Source organism: Phasianus colchicus, chromosome 10 (assembly GCF_987193195.1).
Source record: "Phasianus colchicus chromosome 10, bPhaCol1.hap1.1, whole genome shotgun sequence".
Taxonomy (NCBI): Eukaryota; Metazoa; Chordata; class Aves; order Galliformes; family Phasianidae; genus Phasianus; species Phasianus colchicus.
The window spans coordinates 9,252,404-9,273,088 of NC_143445.1; the positions used below are offsets into that span (position 1 = coordinate 9,252,404).

The 20,685-nt window shown below is 39.3% G+C and overlaps 1 protein-coding gene across 11 annotated transcripts in view; it reads left to right on the forward strand.

Annotated features, from left to right (window-relative positions):
* LOC116230814 (putative guanylate cyclase soluble subunit beta-2) overlaps positions 1 to 18,924 on the forward strand; it is a 35,868-nt gene extending 16,944 nt beyond the window's left edge. For 9 of the 11 annotated variants that reach the window (XM_090147249.1, XM_090147243.1, XM_090147241.1 and 6 more), the window contains 15 exons: positions 4,442 to 4,515; positions 5,378 to 5,472; positions 5,664 to 5,824; positions 6,218 to 6,317; positions 7,533 to 7,753; positions 7,840 to 7,939; positions 8,475 to 8,578; positions 10,689 to 10,905; positions 12,714 to 13,034; positions 13,799 to 13,947; positions 16,143 to 16,289; positions 16,556 to 16,710; positions 17,463 to 17,677; positions 17,766 to 17,888; positions 18,655 to 18,924. In XM_090147249.1, coding sequence (XP_090003375.1) covers positions 5,439 to 5,472; positions 5,664 to 5,824; positions 6,218 to 6,317; positions 7,533 to 7,753; positions 7,840 to 7,939; positions 8,475 to 8,578; positions 10,689 to 10,905; positions 12,714 to 13,034; positions 13,799 to 13,947; positions 16,143 to 16,289; positions 16,556 to 16,710; positions 17,463 to 17,677; positions 17,766 to 17,888; positions 18,655 to 18,806 — 2,199 coding nt within the window. In that variant the 5' untranslated portion in view covers positions 4,442 to 4,515; positions 5,378 to 5,438 and the 3' untranslated portion in view covers positions 18,807 to 18,924. Of the gene's footprint in view, positions 1 to 2,867; positions 4,118 to 4,441; positions 4,516 to 5,377; positions 5,473 to 5,663; positions 5,825 to 6,217; positions 6,318 to 7,532; positions 7,754 to 7,839; positions 7,940 to 8,474; positions 8,579 to 10,688; positions 10,906 to 12,713; positions 13,035 to 13,798; positions 13,948 to 16,142; positions 16,290 to 16,555; positions 16,711 to 17,462; positions 17,678 to 17,765; positions 17,889 to 18,654 lie in introns of those variants that run through there. The other 2 variants (XM_090147240.1, XR_016469591.1) reach the window with 2 other exon arrangements.
* The last annotated feature ends 1,761 nt before the right edge of the window (positions 18,925 to 20,685 follow it).

The window sequence follows — 20,685 nt, forward strand, 5'->3', positions numbered from 1 at the left end:
TAGTCTCCTGGATAATCATGCTGAATGTGAGCTACAGCAGAAATGAGCCTGGCCCATGCAATCATGACAAATGATTCTTTGTAGCTTGTTGCAATGATGTTAAAGCTGGAACAAATTTCATTAACCAGCAATCAGAAGCCAAAATACCAGTAATGAACTATTTTCTATTTGGAAAACAAAGACACTGGATACCTACTGTCAAAGGTACAAAGTGATACAAGGGCTAAGCTAAAGAAAATACCCAGAGGATATGCACAAAGACTATAAATAGAAAGTTTTGTGAAGCAAATGTAAACACAGGGTTTGTTTCTCCTTTGTATTACACGTATTTTCATTGATGCAGTCCTGATTTCCCCAGGCTCAGAAATTAATAATGCCCAGGAAGGGAAATGCCAGGAGAATACAGAGCAATTCAAGCACAGGAAGAGATTAACTACATGGGCAGCATACATGGAAAGAGGAGGGAAGGGGAATGATGCCAAAGGCTATCCAGCTCTGTGAACAAATCATTCATTTCTTAAATTCCCTCCCCTTCAGTGTGGTAAAGGGCACTTGTGAATAGGTTTTGGATCTCAGCCGGTAACTTTTCTTGACAGTTTTGCAAAGCTGATTTAAATACTATTGACACAGTCTTACATCTCCACCTCAGCTTAACAATTAACCAGAGGAGGTGGGTTTTTGAAAACCTCCTTTAGGGTAAGGCCTGCACTAGTACAATTTCACTGAAGTTCAGTGAACCTACGTTGATGACATTTAAATTTTGCCACAGAATTCATATATAACTGTTTGGGTTCTTAAATACATCTATCAAAAATGGAGCCATCCAAACAATGCAGGATCTCACATGTTCTATGTTTATTTTTATTTGTAATCGAGATTCTACATCTGCTGTCTTCATGGTTTGGTAGCATGAGGTACTGGAAGCCTACCAATACATATTTATATAACTTCTCTTTTGGTCTCTTTTGGTCAAAGGACAGATTCCTTTTCTCTTGAAGTCTCTAATAAGTCACCGCAGGCTGTCTAGACTAATATGAATACATGATATCTCAACAACGAATGTGAGGCTAAGTTTAAAGTAAGTATACTAAAAAGAACAGTGTACTGGGGGTCTTTAGTGACAGAGATTGCTGGCAACCACTTGGAGAAAGTATTCTGTTATTGTGGTGGTATTTTGGGCTCAGACTGAAATGTTTAGAATGTGATCTCAGACAGTTCCAGCAGCAGACCTTACACATGGCTGTTCACATATGGCTCTTTGCTGTAGCTAATAATTGCACGACAGAAAGAAAAAGTAATAAAAAGGAGGATGTCCTTGCATACACAGACTAAGAAAGTCAGCGACTACATTTTCCAAGTCTGTAACCAGAATTTATAAACAGCTATATTGCCTACTTTCACATCTCGTCTAATTGAAGAAAAAACCTTATACAGTTCTTGCAGTCAGCCCATTTATTTTGCTGAACTATCTGTGCCCAAGGATGCTGTTTATTACTAGCTGGGTAGAAGTACAACAAAAGGCCAGAGAAAATTGCCTTTTGATATTATTGTTTTTGTCAGGTATGGATGAATATCTTTTTGGCAAGGCCACAGCAGCCCATTTCTGAATTAACTGACCTTTTGACACAGGGGTAGAAGAAACATAAGATACAAGCACTTCACTGTCAGGAAGACTGCAGAGCTTTACAGGGGTTGCATAACAGAACTTGGGCTGCTGTTTGGCTTCCAGACACATCACGTTTAGCAATTTGTACAGGACAGGTACACCTGATCTGTACTTAATCCAGTCAGCCCATCAGCACTTTGGTGCTTATGGAAAGGAAAAGCTGTGCATTTGTGAAGACCACTGAGGACTTCCCAAACTTTGTCCTCAGACAAAGATCACTCGCAGAGGAAAATAACACTGTCCAATTCTGTCTGAACTTATCTCCATCTGCCCTAGTTGGTCCGGGAGGCAAGAAACCCTTTGAAACCAAAGCATCTTACTCCAACCTCTCCTTTGCATATCCTTTGCATTTACTTGCCAAAGCAGGTGGCATTTTGCTCCAGGCCACTACAATGGGTCAGCTTGTGTCAGTATACACTGAGAGGCTTGAATACACCGCACCAGGAGCGATTATGTTCACAAACAGATTGAGAAAGGGAGTACTGTTGTCTTCATTTGACACAGAGTGGGCTGAGATTCAGAAACATGTAGGGTGTTCTGTCTCTTAAATATTTTATGAATTGTAGTACTGATTACGAAAAGATCTGTGCCAGAAGAATAACAAATAACAAATAATAAAAAAAGTCACAGCAGAAGAATATTATAAATCTTCTATCTTGCTTTATGTTCTCTTACTTGGATGGCTTCCGTTGTTCAGCTAGAGATGGGAAAGGTGATGAGGACACATCGTGGCTGTGGACTGCAAAGGGCCACCAATGACCTGCTTATGAGCAGTTTGACTTGAACAGTCTTCATCCAATTTTCTCCCATAATGCCAAATAAACCTGGAAAAAAACAACAGAATCAATTCACTAATCAAAGGAAGGGCTAAAGCAACAATCATTAATTCAATTCCAGTATGAATTATCTTGTGGAATACAAGTTATACAGGCTTTAATTTGAACTTCGGATAGATTTCCTGAATTGCATCTCTAAACCTTTTTGATAGTCGCTTATCTTTGGTACAAAAAATAATCAGATTGCTTATTTAGGCGTTATGCAAACCGTAAGAAAAATTAAAGATATTAAAGTATTTACTTATTTAATTTGCAAATCTCTGTACTCATTCAAGTATTATAAAATAAAATTAGTAGTTTTAAATGTAAACTGGAAGCAACAAGCAGAAATACACAGTTCTTAGAAGATTTAGCATTCATCTTCTCCCATTTTATACAGCTTTGTCTTCTTGATTTGTCACTGCAAGTGTCACTTACTTACACTCATGTTAACCACAAGCTTATGTGGGTAAAATTTGCACACACACACACAAATCTATAATCATACAGTAAGTTACATTTGTACTGATGGCAATAACAGATGTGTGCTCAGATTATTTGTGGTTCCTTTATAGGCTGTGACTGAGCAGCCAGCTTGTCCTTCAGGTAAGCGAAGTAGTGTGCCCACACTGTGATGGGGGAGGCTGCGTGCTGGCACTGTGAGTGGCTCCTGGGGCCACCCAAGGAAGCAGAAGGAGATCCCACAGCCTATCATGGGGCTGTGGGTGAGACTTTCTGCCCCTGTGGATGACAGGCAGCTCTCCTGGACGTTTTTCCTTAAAGACCCATTCCAGCGGATGGATGCAACTCTTGAAAAAAAAGAATTAAAAAATCACCTTTTCCCTTTTGTGAGTGTGTAAGGGCAAAAAATACTGGGGCACAGGAGAAGCAGAAGTGGGCTGAGGCTGAGCTGCACAAGGGCTGGGCAGGCACCACCGGCAGCACCCACCGCTGGGCCATGATGTGGTGCACTGCAGGTGTGCCTCAGCACAGCCAACAGGCATCTGCCGTGCTGAACAGCATCAGCTCTCACGGGCACATACTTACATAAATATTTGGTATTAACTGGGAAATGCAGAGGGCTCTGTGCACACATTGGACTATGTGAAGGCATAGCTAGCTAGGCGTGCATCAAGCTTTTATCATTTCTTTCAAGCCCAACTCCAGGCAGCATTTGGCTGGAGACCTATTTTGAGAAAATCTCTGCTCGACTGACCAGAGAGGCCCCATGAGAGCCTGTGAGGTGGAAAGAGAGGTCAGGAGAAGGACTGTCCTCATCGAAAAGGCACCACCAAAGCTCAGTGCGGCGTTACCTGCTGCATGATGTGGCACCTGCGGGGCAGAGCGACGGAGCGAGATGCTCCGTGCCACGGAGGCCACGGCAGGGTGCTCCCACCGCGTACCGCCTCGCGAACGGACACCCCTCCGCCTCACACCTTCCCCAAAAGCCGTCGGCCGCGGAGCCGCCTCGAGCAGTAGGGCAGGGCCTCGCCGTGCCACCGCCCCCGGGCCGCCTCGGGGGCCGGCGGCGCCGGGAGGGGAGGCGGCCCCCGGCGGCGGCGCTGGGCGGCGGGAGGACCGCCTCGGCGGGCGGCGGTGCCGCGGTGCCCGGCGCCGGGAGGGCGGCGGCACGATGGTGAGCGGGGACGGGGAGGGGGTCGGGGCGGCCGGCTGCCTCTCGGCGGGCGGCAGCGGCGGCCGCACAGGCTCGGCTGCGGACGGGTTGCGGGGTCGTTGGGCGGTCAGCCCGTACCGCTTGCGGGCTGCCGGGCGACATCGGCGAAGTAGCGTGCGATGCGTCTGCTCCGTTCTGCTTCACGCTCGTGGGAGGCTAAGATAACGGTTACGCTTTTCACTGAGAGATGCAGTGCCTGACAAACATTATTGCAGTGGGAGGGCACGTTTGGGCTGCAGTTGGAAAATCAGTGTATCTTTTCCGTGTTCCTATTTGCTTTTGCAGTATGGATTTATAAATACGTGCCTGAAGTCTTTGGTGGTTGATAAGTATGGTGAAGAAATATGGGAAAAATTAAGGTAAGGTGTTTGCAATAAATGCAGTGCGATGTAATGAAAGAAAATGTTCACAAATTTAGCAGAAGATTCTAATTCCTTACTGATAAATGGCAGCTGATGTGTATCTCAGATAGTTATTAGAGGTAGGTAACAGGGCAAAAGCAAGAGTTCTGGTATTAATTTGTTCAAATTAATTTGTTACACTACATAATTAAGCATGACATTTTGTCTTACGGACAATTGTGTGATAGACTCACTGTGACAAAAATCTGAAAGTAATTACACTGAAGAGCTGTCATTCTCAATAAGAAGTCAGTTTCATTCCAGTACCTTCTGGAAAACAGCTAAATATATAATCTTTTCTGCTTTCGTCATTACTGCATGAGCATTCTGGCATTTTCCAAGAGCTGAAGATATACAAATAGTACTTAGATATTCACATAAAATAGCCACTGAAGCCTGTATAAAAATTCAGCAGGTTTTTGGTCAAGACTGGAGACCCAAGGGCTTGGTAATGAGGCCCTATTGAGCAACAAGCAAGTAGAGCAGGAGACAGACTAATGCACTAATTGCTCCAGTACCTCCACATTAGGAGTTGAACTCAATGATCCTTTATGGGTCCTTTCCAACTTGGGATATCCTGTGATTGTATGGTGCCCTAATCCTTGAAGAATTTGTCAGAATGCATTAACATGAATTAGCAGAAATGTGGAGGCAGATACACTCTTAAACCATTACTGAAAGTAGTGTGTTTCAATATAATGTGTGAAGAAGTTTAAGGAATCAGTGAGCTAAGTAGTGTTTAATGAATGCTGATTTGGTCATCCAAGCGTGTCATACTTACAACACCACTGAGAGAAGGATATTGTCTTTTCTGTTGCAGACTCCAGGCTGGAGTTCAGGATAGTTTCTTGACTTTTGGAGTTTACAAAGATGAGATCACAATGCAACTTGTTGACAAAGCCTGCAAAATATTAGGTATGTGTCACCACACCTCAAAAATAAACCCTCCAGATTCACTCCTGAGACTACATCCCAGGTTTTGGGCGCCTCTGCTCTTCAGGATGCCTTTCCTATGTTGCAAACATTCTGCATTCACTCTTAATCCATCTGACAGTAATACCAGAATTTCCAAGCCTTTTGTATTCATTAAGATATTATCTTGCCAGGTGTTCCTGCTGATATGGTTCTGAGAGAGTTTGGAGAGTATTTCTTTGAATTTTGTAAACGTTCAGGATATGATCACATGCTGAGAACGCTGGGTGGAAATTTGTATGAGTTCATAGAGAACCTGGATGCATTACACAGCTACCTGTCCCTGTCTTACCAGGCAAGTTCAAGTAGTAATTATTGAGTGGGTATGGGTGGGCTCTGACAGTTTGCAAACCAAGATACAGCAAGCACATTGTAGGTATGAATGAGTAAGGGAGAAAGAGGCCATAACAGCCTCTACTGTGTTCTGAAACTCATTCATCCAAAATGTTAGGTCAAGTTTTTTAAAATATTCTTTTCTGAGTAGTTCTCAAAATTAGATATTATTTAGCATATTAACTCCACTGCGTAGGAGATAACCCTTCACAGTTGAGCATATTTCATTTTCTGTATTTTAGCTTATTCATATTACTGCTGGTTTCACTGAGGCACGGGATGCTTTTATACAATTGAAATTTACCATACTCCTTATCAAAGAAGGATACTGAAAGTTGTTCTTTTGTCTCATCAGGAGATGAATGCACCATCTTTCAGAGTAGAAAAGAACGAAGACGGGTCAATGCATTTACATTACTATTCAGATAGAAGAGGTCTGTACCATATTGTGCCAGGTAATACAGAGTACAGATCAACTGGTCTGCAGTGTATGTATGGACTAATCGTATATTTGCAGATATACTTTTCTCAGGTTTCAGGATCTTTTTCTCAGATGAAGACTGGCCAAGAGATTCAAACCTGGTAAGGTTTATTCATCAGACAACAGACCTCTGTATTTCCCTGCCTGCCTAATCACTTGTAGCTACCAGTGGCTTCCACAAGATTTGCAGCATGCCAACCCAGCCCTTAAGTGTCTGTTCCTGCTATAGAATTCCTTTGGTGAAAGGAAAATTGAATTTCATGTATGTATTGATGTTGATTGATTCTCAGTAATTCATATTCTTTAAATTACAGTGAATAGCAGCGATAGTTTGAAAACATATGTATAATCCTTAGATATGTACTCCTGCAGTACATGCAATTTTGTAAAACTGCTGTTGGGCCCTGCTCAAAACTGAATCTTATTCTAGCATTGGTAGGAGTTAAGATCTTTTAACTTTGGGAATCTCCACAATTATTCTAATGCAAGGGTTAAATATCTAGAAGTATGTAAGAGATAATCAGATTCACTTATTTCTTAGGTGTTTCTAAATGAAATATTTTTATCAACTCCCCCTCCTTTCCCTCCCCCCCCCCAGCACTCCGTATCAAAATTCATTTCATATTCCTCTTGAAATACAGTTACTTGGAATTTTCATGTCATTGTCCAGTATTTCACTTAGTAGCTAAGAAGAAATGAGAAAACAGATATTGCATCTTCGTGAAAGACTTACTTCAAATGAAAAACATTCTGCACAACTCTAGAATATTCTGCAGATTCTATTTCGTATTCTACTGAAATAGATTGTTTTAACAGAATCTCTTTAGAGCCTGTACAGTTCTGGAGCTTTGGGAATTTGTATTTTTGCTATGTATGACATTTGGTCACATTATTCAGGTATTCTTCTGAGCTTTTTCTAGTGAAAGTAAGCATTTGTCATCAGACAAAGCAAATAAATAAAAAAAATAACCCAAACTGTAACCTTAAAGAATATCTCATATGTACATAATCTCACAGTGATTGTGACAGTGGTTGTAGGAACAACATAGGTAACCACCGGTCGCTTTCTTCTTCCAGTCTCATTTGGAAAAGTAATTCCTGAAACAGTGAAATATCAATGTGAGCTCACTGAAAGGGAAATGGAAAGATTTTGTTATTGGCAATGTTGTGTTTTTTGTCTTGCTCTCAGGAATCATTGGTGCAGCAGCCCTGGATTTTTTTAACATTGAGATTTCAATGGAAATAGTCAATCAAACAGAAGAAGAAGAAAGAACTGGGAAAAAAGAGCATATTGTTTTTCTCGTCACTCAAAACCCTGTACTTTCATATAAAGAAAGAAATAAATTTTCTTTCTCACCTCAATATCTTGCTGAGTCTGAAAAACAAAATGATACTCAATTGAACAATAAGGTATTTTAAGATTCATTATCATTATATCAATAAAATACGATTAAAATAATAGACCATTGAAAATCCCCTTGGATTTATTTCAACAGGATCTTGAGAAATCAGAGAATACTATTAGAGGAGGCTCGGTTTGTCCTGTCAAGAAAAGTCACTGGAAAACAATAAGAGGAATAATCACATTAGGAAAAGGTGAGAACATTCGGAGTGAGCTTGTCATTATCTATGAGTCTTTTCAGTAAGAAAGTCAGTAAGCCTTGCTGTGTCCCCCCACCCTTCCATGTTGAAGTTACCGTTTGTGTTTCCTCTTCTTCTTTTCAAGATGTTTCTGGTTAAGCTTCTTTCAGTTAGGCACTGGCAATCAAAAAAAAGAAGTGCAGATAATAAGCACGCTTACTAATGACAGATACTTAAATGGAATATGACCTGTCACTTTTGTCTCATAAACAGTCTTCTGAAAAGTGTTCTATAAAATACCATTCTGTGGAATGTCTGATACTTCCCTGTCATGTCACAGTGTCTAGGCTGATGAATTTAAGAGAGTGCTTTTTTAACCTCGTTACAGCTATTTCTTCCAACTGTAGCAAATTGCTCTGTGCTTTTTGTATGGTTAAGTTTTAAACCTGGCCATCTCATTATAATGTAGAGTCCTGTCTTCCAGAATGGAATGCTGACTGGTCTTATGAGGTGCAGTGTGACTGAAAACTATATGCTTATCTTGCCACAGGTAAACTCCTGAGAGGATTTGACCCTGTTTATCCCAAGACTCTCTGGATTGACACAAAAACATTTTGCAATGGGCTTCCTTTTCATATGGTTTTTGACAAAGAGGTAGGACAGCAATATAGTAAAGGCATTTGTCTTAAGCATATAGTTATTTCCTGCTGCTGTGACAGTCCTACAGATCGTTCCTATGTATGTTCTCTATACAGAGCACATTCCTTTTCAGCATTTACAGAAGTGCTTTGTACAGAGACATGAAATAAAAGTTGCTCACAATAACAACAACTTAATTTTCTACAATAGAAATCACCTTCGACTTTATTGAGATCCCCACATATGAAACAGTCACAGTTATGCCAACAAGGTATATTGTAGCAGTCTACAAAACACAGAACAAAATTTTCTGAGGTTTCTGGCAACTCTCCTGTCCTCTCATGTGCCAGAGACATGATCCATCCTTTAAATTGGCTTTGCATTTAACAAGCTAGTCTCCCTTCTCCCAGTTAACAATCTGTGCTAAGGCTTTCATAAGGCTTGCTTTGCAGCTGAAGCCCTGCATGCTTTCTGAGACTCCACAGGAGAAAAGCCCAGACATCTACTACTTTCTATCTAGTAGGAACTGGACCCAGAACTTTATCTTGCTGTTTGAATCTTTCATATACATATATTCTCCAGAGCAGTGGAATTGCCTTACCCTTTGCAGGGGCTACTCTGTGGATAGTTTCCAAATAGCCTGTGCCCCCAACAAGCTACAGTACCTCTTGCTCCCAGTTTTGTGCAGAAATTAGCTTAACAGAGGAGAGACAGGAGAATCTGAGAACAGAACTGCAGAAGATAGCTGATTGTAGCCATTCAGGAACACGTTCTGGCATCGTGCTGATAGAGAATATGCCACTTTCTACATTAGCCAAAGTTTATCTTCTAACCTTTTGAGAAATCCTTTCATGATAAAATTCTTGGTGTGGAATAAGGGCAACTCCTGCAGCCATTATTGGTAGCTGGGTTAGAGTATTCCTGATGACAAGGATTGATGGCAGAGTGGACATTTCTGCAGGAGTTAAAAGCTCATATGTGGTCATCAGTCTAAAAGAGAATGACTGAACCTTTACACAGTAATGGTTAAAAGAAGATAATCAGTAGTATCCTTTAAAAAACTAAAAGTTGCCAGGACCTTTTGTGTCATGATTATTTTCTATTTAGAATGCTGGTATCTCTACTTTTCTCTTGCAGTTACATACAAGGCTGACAGGATTTATCTTCATATATACATGTATATTGTATTATGCCTATAGCTGCATATAAATGTATATAAAGTATACCTGTATAGTTTTAGATTTTAAAAAGAGGTATTAGAGACATCTCCCTTGAACATTCTCATACAAACGTAGATGCTTGTAAGAACCATGAGAAATTAGGGCTTCCTGTAGCTGCTATGGAGCTGGAGAAGCTGGGCCTGGGAGCACACGCCTCCTGTCCCCCACTCATCCTGATGAACTGCTACTGCTGTTAGTAGTTGGATAAAGAAGCTGTAGTCTCCTTTCTCTGCTTTCTTTCCCCCAAGGAGTCTGCAGGTACAGCATAAGTAATAAACTACTTTAAAAAAAATTGAATCATCTGGCACTTACCAAATAAGGAAGAGAGCCCTAAGTCACAATTTTTTCTCCAAAGTTACTATGACATCAATACATCAGTTATCCTTAGGGAGGAGTGCAAGGATGAGAAAGAGGGAAAAAAGTGAAAGACTGAAACGGTTATTTCTCTACAACACTAGCAAGTATACTGAAAATTACCATGTGTGCTATCATCCTACAAGATATTGCCACAAAACAGTGTATTTTCTTCCCTCAGTAGTATGCTTAAATGTGCTGGAATCAGCAAGATTACCTTAGGCAAACACAAGTACATGCAAAATAAGAGCAGATATGATTATTTTCTTTTCTTTTTAAAAATTGACACTGAACAGCACTTGGATAATAATATTCCTTTCTGGGTCCTTGGTCTTGCTATGAAAAAAACTCATTCAGAGTTTTGTAGTAATAAGATAGTTTTGTACTGAGTAATAAGAGTTTGGCTAATAAGATAGAAACTTTGCTAAGAAATAACCCACATGATATTACAAGGCTGAGTGTGTATATGTATGTAAAGTGATAAGCTGTAGCTTGGTCTGACACCAAACAGGATATGCATTGTATCACATTGTCTGTATTCTCTTTTTAAGCTCAGAGTGAAGCAAGCTGGGGTGAGCATTCAAAAGATCGTACCTGGCCTTCAGACCATGGGTATCTGCCTGGATCACTATTTCAGTATCGTTCACCCAGAAGTACCCTTCACCATCTCTAGTATTCAGAAATTTATCAACAGCCAATTTGTTTTCCAGACCAAGAGAGAAATGATGCCAGAGTCATGGAAACAGCGGCCAATGTTAGAGCTGAGAGGTACTTCACTGTTTTCAGAAGCATAAATGCTCATATTAAATGAAGAATAATGCTGCAGTTAAACTAATGTCTTTCTGTGGACTCCTGGCTTCACATAAATTTTATAAGTAGCCTTGTTTGCAGCGAGGGGAGGATTAGATCATTCTCTTTACATAAGTAGTACTTCGAAATGCTCATAGACAAACTCTAATATTACCTCATGAGATTTTGGAGGCTTTCAGTTAGTAGTAGCATTCTCGTTTGAAAGGCTTGGAAAGCCTTGGGACTTGTGGAATGTGGAAGAGACGCAGAGCCAGCTTCTGCTCTTGAAGCCATTAGGCAGAATGTGGAGATGCAGTGAGCTGTGTAAAACTGTCTGAGTCTCACCTTCCCATAGCCCTGCAAATCAGCATATCCACCTGAAATAGAATCACTTTGCATTGCTAAGAATTTTCTTTGATGAAAAAATTACTTTGTACTTGGAACAACATTTTGAGCCCAGCCAACTAGCACAGGCAATACCAGTGCACAGATCTTGGATTACATCTCCGTCACATAAAGAAAATAATTAAAACAACAGGTGAGCGTTCCAGCAATACACAGCAAAACACATCTCTGCTGTCAGTGTGCAATTCCAGTTCTGTCAGGTGAAGGGGAGAAAAGGGGCAGAGAAAGAGGGAAGAGCTTAAAGATAAATTCCTGGTAAAATTTCTACAGCTGGAAGAAGAGAATTGTCTTCCCCTGTGACTCTACACATTCTGATCCCTAAAATGTGAACATATTATACAGATTTACTTCATACCTTTGAAGGGAGTTATTTGGTACACTGGCTGGGTTTCAAATGCGGATAAAAATAAATTAGTTAATGGTGCTTTTTTATTATTCATATTTGCAGATTGATTTTTTTTTTCTCTCTATTATGTTATGGAAGAGTTTACTGGTTGAAATCGTAGCAACAGAGATTTTATTTGCTCTATTTTTACTGAGGGGAATGAGGGAATGAGCATAGAATAATTCTCCATGTAATTAACTGAAATGACAGTTGTTTTAAGTATTGTGACCTCAATTTTGCCCCTTTGAACTACAGAATATGACCTAGCTTTCCCTTATTTCCTTTCACCTCCATATGATGAGTGCCAAATCATGAGATTCAGAAAAAAATTAAGAGTTTAGGGAGACCTTGAAAAAAGTGTTGTTAACAAAAAAGGAACTTTAGTCATGGGTAAAATTTTACTTCCTATCATTCAGTTAGGTTTTTTAAAATAGAACACAAAACAACAACAAAAGAAACCCATAACCAAATCTCACCCCAGAAAACAAAAACCCAATCCTCCACTAAAAATCTCTTATAACTTTCAGACATATTTGTACCTGTTTATTTATGTGAGCGTGCAACTTAAAGCTCCAGCTTCCAGAAGAGAAACTTCATTGACTTTACTGGGACCACAATTTATCCACTGTGAAATTTAAGTCTTTCACTTAAATTACTTTGAGTCTCAGTCTCCCAGTGTACACTGTCAAGGAAAGGAGAGATGTTGTGAGCACTGTGGTTCCTACTGAAGAGAAGGAGCCCAAAACATGGTTAGGCTCTATCTTGCATTTGCAACGGATGAGTGACTGCTTTCTGGGTCCTGAAATCTTTTTATTTACATAGTGCACTTCATCCATACCAACCCACCAAGTTCTAGGAAACAATTGCAGTGATGACACAGACCCTACAGAAAGCTACAGTCCTTAGAAATCATTCCCTAGTATTCACATCAGTAGCACTGAACTTTCCACAGAATTTCAGAGTGATGAACTCTCTTATCAGCACTTGTTTTAAACAGGCCAGATGATCTGGATGGAGTCTCTGCAGTGCATGCTCTATCTCTGCTCACCTTTACTTCGCACTTTACATGAGCTGGAGGAGCGACAGATGCATATTGCAGACATTGCGCCTCATGACGTGACCAGGGATTTGATTCTTCTCAATCAGCAGCGACTGGCAGAGATGGAGCTCTCTAACCAGCTGGAGAGGAAGAAGGAAGAACTGCGGGTACTGTCAAAGCACCTGGAAGAAGAGAAGAAAAAGACTGAAGCTCTGCTCTACGCCATGCTTCCTCAACATGTAGCAAACCAGCTGAAAGAGGGGAAGCGAGTTGAGGCAGGTGAATGAACAGCATTCATTCATTCATGAAGCATGAATCATGCACCCAGTGTGATGGTGATAGAGAGGCTGGGAACTAGCACAGCCACAATGTCATTGTTGTGAGGTAGATTTTCTACTTATTGACACTCGTTGGTAGTAAATAGGAGAGCAACAGACCCTTCATTTCACTGATAAGGTAGATTAGATTGTTATTTTATTTCAAACATAACTTTGGAAGCTATTTGCTAGAATTGTTTCCTAGGAAATGAAAGGTGGTAGCAGCTGCCCATTCAGGGAGAAAATCTGGTGTTTCAACAGTAAAGTGGGCTTTTGTTTTTAAAATGAGTATACAGGGACATGAGGGCTCAAAAAAGAAATACAGAAATAAGTCTTTCTTAGAAAATTTTCCTACCTTCTCTGTGCTATCTATAAATCTGGAGTTATCATCATTCCTATTTCTCTTAAGGATAGCAAGTAAGAATATTCTTATATTCCCTTTAGTAAACACATATATGAAATCCAGGATGAAGAGCTTTGTATTTCCCAAATGTAGGTGAGCATGGGAACATATTCAGATGTCTGAACTGTTTGAAATGATGTGCTGTAATTTTTATATTTGAAATATTCTCATATCAACATCTTTCATATCTGGACACATATATAAGTATTACAACTGAAAAATCACGTGTCCTAAAATAATGACTGGAAAGAAATCCTTGCAGGCAACTGTCATGGTTATCCAGCCATTACTATTATTTACAACTGTTTTTTTTCTGCTCGCAGGAGAATTCAAGGAGTGCACCATATTGTTCAGTGATGTTGTGACCTTTACCAACATTTGTGCCCAATGTGAGCCTATTCAGATAGTTCTCATGTTAAATTCAATGTACCTGCAGTTTGACAGACTGACCACAGTGCATGATGTATACAAGGTACGTTGTTGCTTAAGACTATAGAAATAGTCTGGAATCGGGCTGTTTATTTATTTATTATTATTATATATTTTTAATGCACTTAATTGCTCTTCACCTTAGCATGACTTCCTAGAAACCATAAAATATTGCATATTTATAGTGGCCAAATAGAGAAACAAACAAAAAATCAACAACATATAAAACTGTGATTAAATGTGTTGAAAATTTTGAACAGGAGAGTAACTTCTGTCATTGGCTAGAGTCTCTCTTCAAAATACTAATACCAGAATTGCTGTTTTGATACATCTCTTTCTCTTCTCTCTCAAACACCCATCCAAGATACTAGGATATCCCAGTTCATGGACCAATCTGAATAATTTTCCTAGTCCCTTTATTCCAATCTGTTGCAAAACATTGTAAAACAGTGTGTTATTAAATGTCTCCTTTGGTGGAGATAACTATACAAACAACACTCAGTCAAAAGCTAGGCTTTGACTTTGATTCATGGAAATCTTAGGCAATGGTATGTGTATCTTCTATTGACCTCAGAGAGCATTGATTAGATCTAAACTGTAACACATGTATTGTCTTCAAACTGTGAAGGAAGGATGAGAGCCCTGCCCTGCATAGCACTGTTAACAACTCCAGAGCTACCTAGATTTTAACAGCTGATCCTAATTTTGTCTATCCCTAGCACATTAAATATTTAAGAAGGCAGAAACAGCAAAGAGTGAAATCTAAACCTCATTCATTCCTTACTGGGGCAGACAAGCAGTTCGTCCTGCAATAAATTTGTACTGGGAAATCAGAAGGATTTCTGCCTTGGCAAGGAAACTCTTTTCAATAATTGAAGAACCAGAATATGGTCTCCAGATTTTAGAATGGATTAGCATCATTTCTATCTAAATCATACATCTTGAGTAAATTATTTGTTGCTATAATAATCTTCTTTTGATGCCTGCATACAACTCCCATTAATATTAAAGGAGATAGCTAGAGCACAGGGAAGGAGGACAAGATGATTATTTCAGGGATCTGTGAAAGATATGAAATACTGAAATTGATCAATGAAACTTGGCCCATGCTTATAAATGTCTGAAGTTATGAATTAATCTTGTTAAATTAAATCACTTGCCACAGCCTAAAGATAATTAGGGTATCTATTTGCATTAGTAGCCTCTTACAGTTATTTTTATCTTGTTAGAGAAATTATTGCTATTACTGTGGTTTTCATATCTTGATAGAAAATATGTACAGGAACATGTTTTGTAGGACTGAGCTACTGAACTGTTTGGAGTCATCACGTTAGTGATCAAGCCCAAAGATGTTCATTAGTAAGAAATCCAGTTAATCTAATTTAAGATGGTCTCTTATTTGCTGATGGTAAATGTAACAGTGAAATCTTGTAAGAGCAGTTTACAAAATTTCTTGGCTGTGTAAGAGACTCTTACAATGAATCTTAAGTGTATTCTGTGTTTCAAAAGGGCATATCATATTCCCAGCAAAATCACTGATACAGGGACAAACCCTGAAGTATTACTCAGGTGCATTTCAGTGTGCATTTCAGGGAGACTAAACACCTGAGGTAGGACTAACCTTTCAGAATCTTTCTCACTGGCAGCAGCATGCTGTAGGAGAACATCTGATTGTAAGGAAGGATATTCACAAACTGCTTAGTTCACACCCTGCATTCTCTGACATTGTGCCATTGGAAATTGTAGATTTCTTAATTTCACACGAACCACTTAATAATCACCATGGGATAGACTCTATTGATTCATTGTGACTTCTAAAAGGGAAATACTCTTTTAATACCAATTGTGAATTGGAGCTAATTAATAGCATTTAACTATCAGATAACTTTCTGGTTCAGGAGCTGTGCTTGAGGATAGTTCCTTACATATAAATCTGTCCTGGTAGGGTGGACGACAAGAAGTCTGGCACTTTCCCAGCATCTCTTACTCCTTAGGGTTTCTCACAGTGATATATAAACTGGGTCAAGTAAGCAGGGACAGAACACACTGAATTTTTGAGTTTGGAATCAAGGAATAGATCCCCATCTCAAGGAAATTTGCACATGCTAGAGTATGACTGGAAGCATGTTTTAGAAGGAAGAGTGAGTTGGTGCAGGTAAGGAGAGCCTCAAACAGCAAAGAACTAACCTGAAGGAGAATTATAGGCAATACTCATATACTCGTTCTTCTCAATTAAAGGTGGAGACAATTGGAGATGCCTATATGGTAGTAGGTGGAGTCCCTGTGCCTGTATCCACTCATGCTGAGCGAGTTGCTAACTTTGCCTTGGGGATTATAATAGCAGCTAAAGGAGTACAGAACCCAGTTTCTGGAAATCCAATCCAAGTAAGTCATTAACACATAGATTCTGATTCTTGGGTTGGGCTTCTGCTTAATGCATTGCAGTGGGACATCAAAGAGCTTCTTTTAACTTCTCTGTGACTTTGATCACATGGGTGCATTTTTCAGCAGAAGCCTTTCCCTGAAGATATTTGGTATTTTACTAGCACCCAGTGTTGTGTTAAGGTGGACTTTTAGGTGACTCAGTAGCAATAAGAAAGGTCGTAAATAACAAGTGACATTTCTGGGGGGTGTTTTATGTCTTTGTAAAGATTAGAGTTGGGATCCATACAGGTCCTGTCTTGGCTGGAGTTGTTGGAGAAAAGATGCCTCGTTATTGCTTGTTTGGAGACACAGTGAATATAGCTTCCCGCATGGAGAGTCATGGTGTCCCGAGTAAAATTCATCTAAGCTCCAGTGCCTATCAGTGAGTAGTTCTGATGAAAACTTTTCCTATTAAAATTGTGCTAAAACTACTGTCTTACAGATGCAGCTTTCAGATGTAGACAGTCCTGTCTTTTGTCACTAATTTGTGCAGCTTACTTGTAAAGAAAAATCACCGCTTGCAAAGAATTTAGTTTTGATCATTTCAGATGTCCTTGTATATAGAGGTTTGAAAGTCTTGATCCTAGAAAGTACAAGATGAAAAAAATAGATGTGATTTTTTTGGAAGTACCAATAGCATGATTTAAATGCTAGAAATATATATAATTTAATTTGACATCCTGCATAACAAGAGCTTCAAAATCTCTCTTATTGAGTACAATACCCTGTGGCAGAATAGTTTTCTTTGCACCTATTATGGATAAACTGTATAAATCACTATGTTATTCATGATGCTATTCATGAAGTGAAGAATTCACTTTCCCAAAGCTCTTGTCAATAAAAATTAAATACTGCATTTTCAAGAATCTTATATATGCATAAAATATGCAGGAAGAGGTGAAAGTGAAGTTGAGCTGCAGAGGAGTAGAAAAACATGGACTGGGCACCTATGAGTGGTATTAGGAAAGCCAGAGACCACCTTAGCATTGAATGAGCAGTGCTGTTTTTTTCCCCAAACTGAAGTGATTAGATTGTTTTGATTATTATAGCTTTTCTAAAGAACTGGTGGTTTTTGTTGTTGTTGTTTTTTGCTAATCCTGAATTTTCCTCTGTCATTTTCTTTTGTTAATTTAGCTGTCTAAAATACAAAAATTTTGAGATGACAGAAAGAGGAGAAATAGAAGTGAAAGGCAAAGGGAAGATGCATACATACTTCCTCGTTAGAAATAAAACTGCATGTGAGAATGAGATTATGGGAAGGCCAATAAAAGACTTAGATTCTGGCCGTGAATCTGCTCAGTCCTTTCAAGAAGACAGGGCTGAGACAGCGCCGAGTTCTCATCAGACAGGTAGAGTCAGCTTGACATATCTTTATCTCCTTAAACAAATAAATGGTAATACAACTACATTAAGTGTTCTTTTCTGTTCTTCCTTCAGTTACTCATAATCAGCCAGAGAAGGACCAGACCACAGCCATTGCAATGAAGTATCTTGACACTCCCACGGATACACAAAACAGCCTCAAAAGAAGAAATCAAGCAAAAATTGCAGATTTAACAGGTAGTTATTTAGTTACCGTCTAGAAAAGGCAACAATTACAACGTAATTTATGGGGCTTATTCTTACAGTTTCCTTGTATTCCACTTCTGAATGTCTGTGGCTTTATTTGAGACAGAAATTCATGGCCAGTATATCCATTCTGGGTAAACTAACCAACCAGCACGTTGCTTAAGGCCAAACAAATTCACCTTCAGAGCAATCAGAACTGTTGGTCTTGCATTAGGTGGAAAGAAGCTGACATAGCTGTCAGGTTTCAGCATCCTTCTGATAATGCAAAGAACTGATAACTTTTAGACAGCTCTACTTGAGGGTAGACACAATTATTCATATACACAACTTTTCCTAGAAAAGCTGCCATTATTTTATGTAATTACGGGGAAACCCTGATCATTTCAAGCCTGATAGAGACTTCATTGGCTATGCAGCCTGTCAGTCCTCAAACCAGTTTCCCGTGGAATTTAGAAGGATTTATTTCCATTTATTTCCATGCCCGCTTTCCACAGTCAAAGCTCAGTCTCTACTCAAGTAACTGATACTGAGTGATGGGTTTGATGCCTTAACAGTCTAATCTAATGCAGCAAGTCTTGTAATTCTATTTGTTTTACCTGTAGGTTTCATAAAGACTAAAAATATTGCCATTGATTGATTTCTGGGAAATGTTTTATTCCCCTCCCACCTATTTAGAAGTAGTAGTCAATCTAATATATGACAAATAGAAACCTCTATGGTCATTAAAAACTCACACTGAAGGAGTATTTCTTTTCAGGCAAAAGTTACAGTTCAAAAAGCTATGGGACTCTCCCTGGCAACCAGCATTCAGATGATGCTCCTCGTCCTCTGAACAGGGGAAGAGTCAAACCAGATACTGAAGAGCCACAAATTAGAAATGTTCGCTCCAATTTCTGCAATTTGCTCTAAGTTTTTGACTTTTTACATTACTCGGAGCATTTTTATTATTATTTAGTGCATTTTCCTGTTTTGGGACCAATTTTCTATATGAAATTCTACATCATTTTGTTAAAAAAACAAAAAGACAGAAAAGACATCTCATCACAATTTTCAGCAAAAAGAATGGAAGGTGATGTTTTTTTTAACCAATCTGCACACGTCATATGATACTCCCAGTGGAGAATGAAACCATCACAAGATACATGGAAGATACGAAGATTTTCAACTTCTCCTATTTCTTTGAGCATCTCTACGTAAAATGACTGGTATCTCACACAAATAGGGAAAGAGGTGAGTCATGCAACTAGAAATGTTCATACGCAAGCAAACAGTTGCAGTAAAAGAAACATTCCCTGAAGTGACCATCTGTCTTGACTTCAGCACAACCAACAACCTCCTTGCGTAAGGTCAGCAGAATTTGATCTATTCTATCTATTTAACTATGATGACAATTAATCTCTAGTGAGTCTTTTGCTGAGGAAAAGTATTATGCAGTAAAAGTGCAGAATAGACTTCTATATAATACAGCTTATATTTTTGCCATCCTGAGAAGACAATACTGCCTGCTTTGTAGCACGTAACAATAAAAAACATAAAACAATCTATGATCTTTGAATCAGTTGTGTATGCTGTACTTAGAAGATTTAAGAAGGAAATACACCACGTGAAATTAAGTGATACTGAATTCATCTCAACAATGAAGGCCTGTTCAAGGCCAATAAACCTTCTGAGACCTTCCAACAAGCTTTGAGTTTATTTCCTACGGTCTCACTTCAGCTAAACAAAAATAAGGCTTCAGAACTACACAGGCAGTATGTCAGTGCTGAAATTAATGCTGCTAATATCACAGTAATAAATAACAGTTTTAAGGGTCAGCATCGCTTACCTGGTGTCAGATGCTCCCTTGCTGAGTTACTTCCATTCTGATATATTTTTAGATTGCACCTAATCGGAAACAGCAGAGAAAAATCAGAGTTCAGCTGTCAAGGATGTAAGATAGAGGAGCAAAATATAATTGATATAAAGATTGTGGACAGTCTGGCATATCATAAATCGTCCTCTTGTTCCTATATGTGGAGCTTGTAGTAGATGGAATGTACTGTGTTTTGGGTGAGTTTGACATGTGGTGCACCCTGCACACTGATGTATTATCTTTGTGTGTGGATTCATTGTGTTAAGTATACAAACATGAGACCTATTTGAACTTTCAGCAAGAATTCAGTGGAGAAGTGTATAATGTGACTCCTCTGTTGCAGTCTGGAGCATCACATTTCTGCCTCTGTGTCTGTGGCAAGAGCAAAGCCTTTTAAACACCAGATGGAGAGGTAAGACTGATGAAAGGAATTGCCTCCTCTCTATAGTATAGCAAGATGAAATTTCACCTGGTTTTCTTTTTAAATCCATCAGACAGTAGCTGTCTTGACTGGGTGCTCTGTGGCTCTATGAACAAGCTGAACAAGCAGTGCATGCAGACCAAGAGAGGAGGATGTGTAGCATGAAACTGTCTGTGCTGCTCTCCACACACTGGGTATTTCAGAGGGCTTGCTCTTGTGGTAGCACACACAGAATGCCTGTTAGCTTTTTGAGCACCTTACAAGTACATCTCTTGGCTTATTTTTATCCAGAAGAGATCCATTCATGTGCTTTGAGACCACTCTACGATGTAAAATGAAGTTCAGTTAGTAAGCATAACTAGAAATTCACTTACAAATGTTTTCTGGACGCTGACTAAAATGCACATATAAATGCACCCTTTAAAGCTTTAGCACTTTCAGCAATAAAACTGGGCAGCACCAGTCTGGGAGAGTGCAATTTTCTGACAGCATTTATTAATGTTTTTATTTAGATG